Here is a 9,627-nt window from a genome sequence, read left to right as displayed (position 1 = left end):
GGAGGATGGGGAATAATCTCTTGAGGAATGGCAGAGCTGGAATTCCTCCGGGTTGAGAGAAGACCCTTGTGGGTAAATGAGGCGGTAGATGACAGGGTGGGGAATTTTTACTTTGTGGTTTCTGTGGCTAATGATCCAACCACCATCCATCCACTTGCAGAACTGTCATTTCTTTCAGTGTGAATAACACAAATGCCTTCATCAATAGGAATAAGCTGGGGCCAACCCTGACAAACTCAGGTGCCTACTGCAGCTTTTTGTGGGCTCGTCCCTCTCTGGTCAGACTGATGTGCTTGCTGTGTGGCCTTAGAGGTGAACACCATGGCCAAATACTCTGTTGAAACTTCTGTCTGAAGTGTGCTGGGGCTCCTCTGGGGTAAGAGAAAGAACAGATGTCACCCTGGTCATTAGCCAGTATTTATTTGTTCGGTTGGAGCTACATTCCCCTCAGCAGCTTGGACGTGTCTGGGAGTGATGTCTGTTTGCTGCACAACAAATAAGGCTCATCCCTTCTGCCTTCAGCTGGGCGTCTTCTCTGCCGTGGCTTTCCAGTGGATAATCTTGGGGTTAGGACATCGGAGGGGCTGTTCTGATGCTACCCAGTAGAGAGCAGTGCTGGATGTCACCTCCTGTTAACTAACAAGTTCTGCAGGTTCCTTTGTTCTTTCTAAACAAAATCCTGTGTTGGAGACCTGGCTTCTTGTCAGGAGGTACCTGTGTACAGTGTCCACCTTGTGAGTTCGCCTCCAGATTATCTGGCCACCCCTTTCCCAGCAGGCTGAGTGCAGTGTTTGCTTTGTTAGTAATTCATCAGTTATCGGGGGATGAGTTAGCTGTGTTTTGGCTTTGCCCTTCCTCAGATTTGTGTTGCTCAACAGCATGTCCAGCGTTGGCAGGAGAGGTGAAGAGATCCACCCCTGCCTCCCAGTGTCTATTTGGTGTCTTATCCCCTAAGAGCAGATACTGCCTGTGTGGCAACTGAGCAATTCTAGAATGATGGAGTTCACAGAAGCAGAAAAACTTGATGGGTGGGTAGATACGAGCACACATTCAGTGGAAGTAAGGAAAGCTTTGATCTTAACCTGGAGGATCTCTGGCTTCTGGGAGCAGGACAGGAGCAAACTCTAATCTCTGTCCTTGTTTAAGGATGCTTGCAGTACCTGGTGGTGAAGTAATCCCTGGTACATGTTGAGAATCAGTTCAGGTAGAGTCAGTGGAAGGTACAAGCAAACAGAAGATCAGGACTAGGGCCACTTAAAGTACGTGGTAGGTGGTGGAAAGACTTGGCCAGGCAGAAGACATCCAGCTGGATAAGTGATGAACTGAACCACCTGGGGAAACTGCTCACCCTTAACAACCCAGGCCATAGGAAGCATGGCTTTTGGATGTGGTTGGGAACATAAAGATCACACATTTTGAGCAAATGTCTTTGAACATGAGCATGTGCCTCCTTTAGCTATTAGGCAATACCCCTTATCACCCAACAGAAATAACTTTTGTTGCCCAAAGTGCTTGATGCATGTTGGTACTGTAGAGACAGGCCAGCTGTGTTGTCCCGGTCCTTTCCTACATAGTTTTGCTATAGGAGGGATGTGGCTGGCTTGGGGTGGTGTGGGCTGTGCTCCAAGTGCCCACAGCAGGGAGCATGCCTTGGGTTTGGGACAACTGCAGGTAGCTCAGCTCAGGGAGACAGCCCTGATCCCTCAGCCAGGGCTGCCTGAAGGAGTGTCTGTGAATGCCAGGCTGATCATGCCCTTCTTCAGTCATGTCTTTTTCATGCAATAGCAAAATAGTGCCCTGCCAATCTATGTGCTACTGGGTCAGACTATTATTAGCCATTTTTAACAGTAAGGTGCCCAGTTCCCTTGTGTGAACAAGTTGTACTGTAAATACCTTGGTTCAGGGTGCTGTCTCACTGATTCTTCTTGCCTACCTTTAGCTGCCTTAAATTGAGATGTTTGGATAGAGATATTCAGTCTCTTAGAGGTGTGAGCTGTGGGATGATCTTTCTTCAGATTTTTTGTTCCTTGTATCAGTTCTCCAGCCAGATGCTAGGCTTGCCTTGTGTCCTTTCTCCTTCCTTGCTGTTGCTGGTTATAATGACTGAGGGCTGAAGCTTTACAACGCACCCATGATTTGAGGCCTTCAGTGGTGTAAGCAGAGCAGTCAAGGGTGTCAGTCAGCAACTGGCCCTGATGTGAAACAGGGTAACTTCAATCTTTTTTTCTTTCTTCCTCAGCTGTTTGGCTGTGGCTCTGTTGCACAGATTGTGCTCAGCAGAGGGACTCATGGAGGCTTCCTGACTGTTAACCTGGCTTTTGGCTTTGCTGTGATGCTTGGCATTTTGATCTCAGGACAAGTGTCAGGTACGTTGTGATTTTATGTGGGCTGGAATTCACTTGTGATAACTGGTGTGTAGTCCTAGATGGCTGCACTTTTCCTGTGTGGCACTGATATGGAGACTGGTGTGTCTTGGCTCATCTCTGGGACCCAAGTTCTGCTTGCAGAAGTGCACTAATCTCCAGTCTTTCTGCAGGTGGACACCTGAACCCTGCTGTCACTTTTGCCATGTGCTTCTTGGCCTGGGAGCCCTGGATCAAGCTACCAATTTATGCCCTGGCCCAGACTCTTGGGGCCTTCCTGGGAGCTGGCATAGTCTTTGGGCTCTACTATGGTATGTGCAGATAGTGTGTGTATGTGTGCACACATGTGTCTATTATCCAGATTAAAAAGTATATTCCAGAAATGTTGATGAAACACTAGTAGTAATGGAGACTTTCAATATGAGCCTTGTTCCAGAGCCATTTTATCCTTCTTGTCAAAAAAAAAAAACACCTTCACCTGAATTTTTCTGCATTGTCTGGATGCTAGTGTGAGACAATAAAACTCTAGCAGCATTGGCAGCCCTTAAACCCTTATCAGGATGACTGTACATCCTGGAAAACATCCCAAAAATCCAGTTCCACTGTCATGGTGCTCCTTGATACAACAATATTCAGTGGACAAGAACTGAACACTCTTCCTGCTGATCAGGGAAAGGTTTAATGCTTCTAATTTAAAAACAAAACAAAACAAAACAAAACAAAAAAACAGTACTGCTGTAATTCTGTAACATAAACAAGCAAAAGTGATCAGCACTTACCATTGCTCAGGATTTAATGGGTGTTAAAGCTAAGCAGTGTTCCAGTAGTTGGTGGGCTGAAGTCAGATTCTCTGCAGAAGAGAACTAACCCCATCCTAAATAGCTGCCTAAAACAGGGTTGAGCATCTTTTCTTCTTAACTGACCGCGGAGGGAACCTATACAATGTGCTTAGGGTAGTTATCCAGCTTCTATACAGCAGTAGGTGAAGGGCCAACTGCTCTATAGGACAGCCCCAAGAGGTGAAAGTAATTGCATATTGGTTTAGAGGAAGATGCAAGATTAGCCCAAATCATATTTGCTGCAGATCAGATCCATAACAATATCTTATGACTTCTGTAGCACCACAGGTGTTTAGGCACATTGTGGGGGGGGAATTAGGATTTGGATTAGTGTTTTGTTTTTGGGCTCTAACTCTGGTGCCTTTTCCCCACTTCCAGTTGCCATCTGGGCTTTTGGCAACAACCAGCTGTATGTAACGGGACAGAATGCCACTGCTGGTATCTTTGCTACCTACCCATCTCAGCATCTGAATGTTGTGAATGGATTCTTTGACCAGGTAAGAGGATGCTGGGAGGATGCCAGAACTTGAAGAGGTATCTTTTGGGATGGTTCTGGGCCTCTCATTTGGTTAGAGAATGAATTGCAACTTCAAGAGGAGATATATTGGCTCTGAAACCCTTGCTGTATTGGTCCCTCACTAGCCTGTAGGAAGGTAAGAGTCATAGAATCATAGAATATCCCAAATTGGAAGGGACCCATAAGGATCATCAAGTCCAACTCCTGGCACCGCACACGTCTACCCAAAAGTTTAGACCATGTGGCTAAGTGCACAGTCCAATTGCTTTTAAATTCAGACAGGCTTGGTGCAGTGACTACTTCACTGGGGAGCCTGTTCCAGTGTGCAACCACCCACTTGGTGAAGAACTTTTTCCTGATGTCCAGCCTAAACCTCCCCTGCCTCAGCTTAACACTGTTCCTGCGGGTCCTATCACTGGTGATTAAGGAGAAGAGGTCACCTGCCTCTCCACTCCCCCTCGCAAGGAAGTTGTAGACTGCAATGAGGTCCCCCCTCAGCCTCCTCTTCTCCAGGCTGAACAGGCCCAGTGACCTCAGCCGCTCCTCATATGTCTTCCCCTCTAGGCCCTTCACCATCTTCATCGTCCTCCTCTGGACACTATCAAACAGTTGTCCTTAGTACAAACTGTGGTGCCCAGAAGTGCACACAGTACTCGAGGTGAGGCTGCCCCAGCACCGAGTAGAAAGACTTAAAGAGTCAGAAAGACTTAAAGCAAGAAAGCTTGTCCTAAAGGCACTAACCAGTGTTAGTCCCAGTGCTTACCAGGACACCAGTGGAAAGGACATTACTTGGTCTCAGCTCCTGAAGGATGTCTCTTCCTCACTCCCATTGCACTACTGTGGCTGTTGCACAACCTGGAGGTCAAGTGGGTGTGGGGTGGTGGAGGGGTCTGTCTCCTCCCTGAAGTTGCTACCAACCACAAAGACAGAGCAGCTGCTTAGCTGTGGCAGCTTGGATGCAGGTTCAGGAAGATGTCTTCAGCTGCTTTTGGCTGCTTGGACGGTTGTTCATAGCTCTTCTGTGAGTAGAGGAAAAAGATGTAGGTGTGATGGAGCTTGTTAGCTGCTAGAAGGAGTGAGCTCCACTGTTCCTTTCCCAATGGGATGCTGTCTGATAATGCCATGGGATGACTTTGTGCAACTCTTTAGAGAATTGTGGTGGTTTTACCTTGCTAAGCAGCTGAATTCCACCACAACCGCTCTCCCCCTCCTCAGAAGAGGAGGGGAAGAAGTAAAGGAAAGAACAACTCATGGATTGAGATAAGGATAATTTAATTAAAGGGAAAAATAATTTTTAAGGAAAAATAGTATTAATTAAACAATTTAACGAAAGGGGGAAAAACAACAAGTAAAGGCTGTGTGGAAGTGCAGAGGAAAGAAATTACTCTCTACTTCCCACAAATGAGCGATGCTTGACCACGTCCTTGAAGCAGGGACTCAATGCACGTAGCCAGTGTTTGGGAGGACAGATGTTTTCGCAAAGAGAGCCCACTGCTCCCCTCTTCTTCCTGTTTACACCTTTTATTGCTGAGTGTGACATCATATGGTATGGAATATCCCTTTGGTTGGTTTAGGTCAGCTGCCCTGGTGATGTTCCTTTCTCGCTTTTTGCCCACACCCAGCCTGCTGACTCTGGGAGGGTTAGAGAGAGTCCTGATGCTGTGCCAGCACTGCTCAGCAGCAGACACAACCCTGGTGTGATACCACTGCTGTTCTAGCTACAAGTGCAGAGCACAGCACTGTATGGGCTACTGCAGGGAAAGTTAACATCCCAGATAGACCCAGTACAAGAATGAATCCTAAACCCATGAAACTTCAGAGGAGTTAAGTAACTTGGTTAAAAGATTGGTCTGGAATAAATTCTTTCTCTTTTTTTCCCCTCTCTCCCCAGTTCATTGGCACTGCCTCCCTGATTGTTTGCGTCTTGGCTATTGTGGATCCCTACAACAACCCTGTCCCCATGGGTCTGGAAGCTTTCACAGTTGGCTTTGTTGTCCTTGTTATTGGAACCTCCATGGGCTTCAACTCTGGCTACACTGTCAACCCTGCTAGGGACTTTGGGCCTTGTCTTTTCACAGCCATTGCTGGCTGGAGCTCTGAAGTGTTCTGGTAAGTGCTTGCCAATGAAGACTTCAGGCATCAAGGGGAAAAAAACATAAATCCAAGTAGGTGATACTTCTGGTATCACAGAAAGTCTTAGCACCCATGAGGTATCTTTGGACTGTATAGACATTTTAAAGAAGACTGTTAGCTCTGCTGCTGCTTAAGAAATTGTGAAATTGTGCAAGTAGGGCAGTTTCCAGCAAATGACTTAACTTTGCTATCAGGAATGAAACCTTAGAGCATCTATGAGAAGTTCAGGTGCACCTTGAACATGATTTTTTTTTTAGTAGTAGGAAATGTAGGGTCTCTGTTATAACTGTCTCCAGGTATAACAAAATCCAATTAAGAGTCATGAACAATACAGGCTGTGTTGTCAAGGGATGCTTTCCTGCAAGTAGTGGGAAGGAAATGAAGGTGCCTAGTTCAGACACTACAATAGTTTCTTTCCTTTCCTTGTGGGGAAACACTTTTGGAAGTCCTGGAAGCAGCTGTTCTGAAATACTTGTCACCCCAGCTTGCAGCAAGAGGCAACATCCGTCTTCCATGTTGCAGTAGACATGGGGTTGCTGTTGTCTTTTGTCTCCAAATATCCCATTGACTAGATCTTGCACTGTTCCATATCCAAACAAAAGTACCCTAATGCCTGTTGTTAACCTTGTGTATTTCCTTTGTGTTTCCCAGGACTAGTAAGCAGTGGTGGTGGGTTCCAGTTGTTGCTCCTTTCCTTGGGGCTGTTGCAGGAGTGATGGTCTATCAGCTGATGATTGGATACCATGACGAGCCTTCTCCACCTGCCTTTGATCAGGAAACAGTCAAATTAGCCAACGTGAAGCACAAGGAAAGGGTCTGAGGAAGCTGCCACCCAGGTCTGGCAGATATTATTACTCAGGACTGCAGTTGGCCAAGAGGAGGAAGGAGTTAAGATAGAGCTTCAAGAACAACAGGAAGGTTTTTATTTTCATGTCTTGAAATATTCTAGCTTTTTCTATATACCTGATGCATTTGCTTTAGACGCTTTCCTGTGAGCCTTTTCCCCACATCCAGTATCATGTAGTCTTTCCCCAGGAAAGAGGACTGTAGGAGTCAGGAGAGAGGTGGGCATTGCTATCCAACACCTCTAGCACAGGCCCCGTGTTCAGGAATTTAGGGCTCTCCTGGGCTGAACTGCTGGCCTGGCCTGTGAGTTTGACAAACTGCTTCCCTCTAAACCTGTATCCCCATCTTCAGAGTGGGGACCATGCAAAATATAAATTGTTTTTTTGATCATGGAATGGAAAATTTGACATCCTGGGAAAAAATTCCCTGTGGTTCTATGATGGATCAAATCTGTGCTTGGTGTTGCTCTGAAGTCAATGACTTGACACCAGGAATGGACTTGTCTAAAAGATTTTAATTGGCTAATCTTTTTACATCTCCCATGAGCTTCCAGAAGATCACATCAATCCATTTGATCCATAATGTTAGAGTGGAGAGTGAGAATGCACTGGATTTTAATATAATGCAAAGGCAGTGTTTGCAAGCCACTGCACCCTGGTGTTTTAATCACAATTTTTAATATTGCCAACTCATGGAAGGTAACACAGGAAATTCTTGTTTTAGTCAGGGGTTAACGTGGAAAGAAAACTTGGCTTCCTGTAGCAGCCTTTCTAATTAATCATCTTTGTATATATACTGCAAGCAGCTAATAGCCAAGTTCCACTGAAAACATGGTGTTAAAGTTGTGTGTGTTCATGTAAATTTCACAATAGTATTTTTTTAATAGATATATAAATGTACTCCTTAAAAAGCTGTTACCACGTACCAGGGTTGGGATGAGTTAAGTTAATTTAAAGATGTATGGGAACTGCCTAGTCTCTGACAGCTTTGAGATCTGTTGGATTTTCACAGGATAGCCTTAGATCATGGAACTGTGTTGTTGGAACATTTCATTTTCTACCTTGCAGAATGGCTGGGATATCTCACAGCACTCTTACCACATTATTTCTGATGAGAGCCTGAGTTCAGGCACTTCCTATATTAGCAGTGCTGGTGTGCCAGAGGATCTCTGGTGTTTTCAATGCCATACAGAGTATTTGAAACAAGTAGTATAAGTTATGAAAGAATTGGTTGGTCCCATAGAAATGTGTTAAAGAAACAGGCCTTAAAAGATTCTTTAATGTGTGAATTCCTTGAAATATGTAACTTTATATACATTTCCAGTCACGGAAATTATGTATTTTTTTTGCCTTTTTAAAAAATAAAATGTCAATACCCACACTGTAAAATGTTAGTGCCAGTTTTATTTCTAAGCTGTTGTCAGTAAACTTTGCTGTGGAAGGAAGTCATCTATAGCAAAGGCTTTGTAATAAATGGCTCAGTCTTCAAAATAGGACTATAATCAAAGTTTACAATTTATTAAAGGAATAGAGGTAAGCAAACAGCGCTGGGTGCACCGGGAGTCTCTGCTCCACCAAGACGCACACCAGTTACATCAAGCAGCTGGTTTTTATGCTCCTAGGCTAATACATATTCATTACTACTTCTAAAAAAAAACAACAGGGTTATTTATAATTAGTTTCTGAAATCCAAACCCTCCTACTGGAGCATGCGTATCAGTCTCCGGTGGTCCCTCTGGGGCTCTCTGGGGGTCTCTCGTGCTGAAGGCTCATAGTCTTCCTCCCTCTTGTCCTTCTCCATTGTCCAACTTGGCTGTATGTCAGAGACTTGTGCAGCATCCCCTGCAAGCTTTGTCTTTTAGTCTATATACATTAACCATTCTGTTTTTCTTAGACTTGTGGTTATACAAGGGTATGTAAGACAGAAGTTCACATTCATCATACCATGCGGCCCTAGCATTGTTCCATACTGACACAAATCAGACGAACATATCTCACAATCCTCCATCTCCTTTTTCATGGCATTGATTCATGTTTTCCTTTCTAATCAAGTCAATACTTGTCGAATTGATACCAATTTTGGATCTTTGTTTGTTTTTATCATCATCAGGGAATGGGTTTTCTCTTTCCCTGTTGCTGGGTCAACAGGTACCGCAGATATTTGCATACCTTGTATAACCGAGTGTATTAGTCTGGTAATACGGGGTATTAAACATGGAATTATTAACAATCCTCCACATATCCCCAATACAACCACCCTTATTTTAGCAAACCAATCACTACCCATAAAGCCCCCTCCCATAATCCTCTTAGATCGATTCCACTGCAAATTTGAACTGGGACATGTGCAATTTTCTTCATTTCTTTTACAAGTTCATTTACAGATATTCCTTCTGTTGTGGTTTAACCCAGCGGGCAGCTAAACAACACACGGCCGTTCGCTTACCTCCCCTCCTCCTTCTCTGGGATGGAAGAGAGAAACAGGAAAGTGAAGCCTGTGAGTTGAGATAAAGACCAAAAAATATATAATAATAATAATAACAATAATAATAATGACAATAATGATGATAATAGTACTACTAGTAATAATGTGTACGAAACAAGTGATGCACAATGCAATTGCTCACCACCTGCTGTCCGATGCCTAGCCTAACCCTGAGCAGTCTGGCCCTCCTCCCAGCTCTTGCACCCCCAGCCTGCCTGTTGCCAGGACAGAGTGAGAAGCTGAAACGTCCTTGGCTTGGTGTAAGCACTGCTCTACAACAATTAAAACATCAGCATATTATCAGCATTCTTCTCATCCTAAGCCAGAACATAGCATTCTACCAGCTACTAGGAAGAAACACCCTCATCAGCAGTTACTAAAGTTAAATTTTCCACAGACTTCTCCTTCTTGTGCTAGTAAATAATCCAAAGCTAAGCAATTTTGA

General features: G+C 44.5%; 1 protein-coding gene across 1 annotated transcript; it reads left to right on the top strand.

Annotated features, from left to right (window-relative positions):
* Positions 1-996: 996 nt before the first annotated feature.
* LOC309889469 (aquaporin-3-like) lies at positions 997-6,672 on the top strand (the record flags this gene model as incomplete). The annotated part of the gene is made up of 6 exons (XM_082782324.1): positions 997-1,059; positions 2,240-2,366; positions 2,537-2,674; positions 3,581-3,699; positions 5,611-5,828; positions 6,504-6,672. 6 exons carry the CDS (start codon positions 997-999, stop codon positions 6,670-6,672), a joined length of 834 nt encoding a protein of 277 aa, XP_082638450.1.
* Positions 6,673-9,627: the final 2,955 nt, after the last annotated feature.

This window comes from Aythya marila, assembly GCF_965140915.1.
Source record: "Aythya marila genome assembly, chromosome: W".
NCBI classification, from domain to species: Eukaryota; Metazoa; Chordata; class Aves; order Anseriformes; family Anatidae; genus Aythya; species Aythya marila.
The sequence above is the reverse complement of the archived record's forward strand: the minus strand, read 5'-3'. Positions and strand labels throughout refer to the sequence as shown.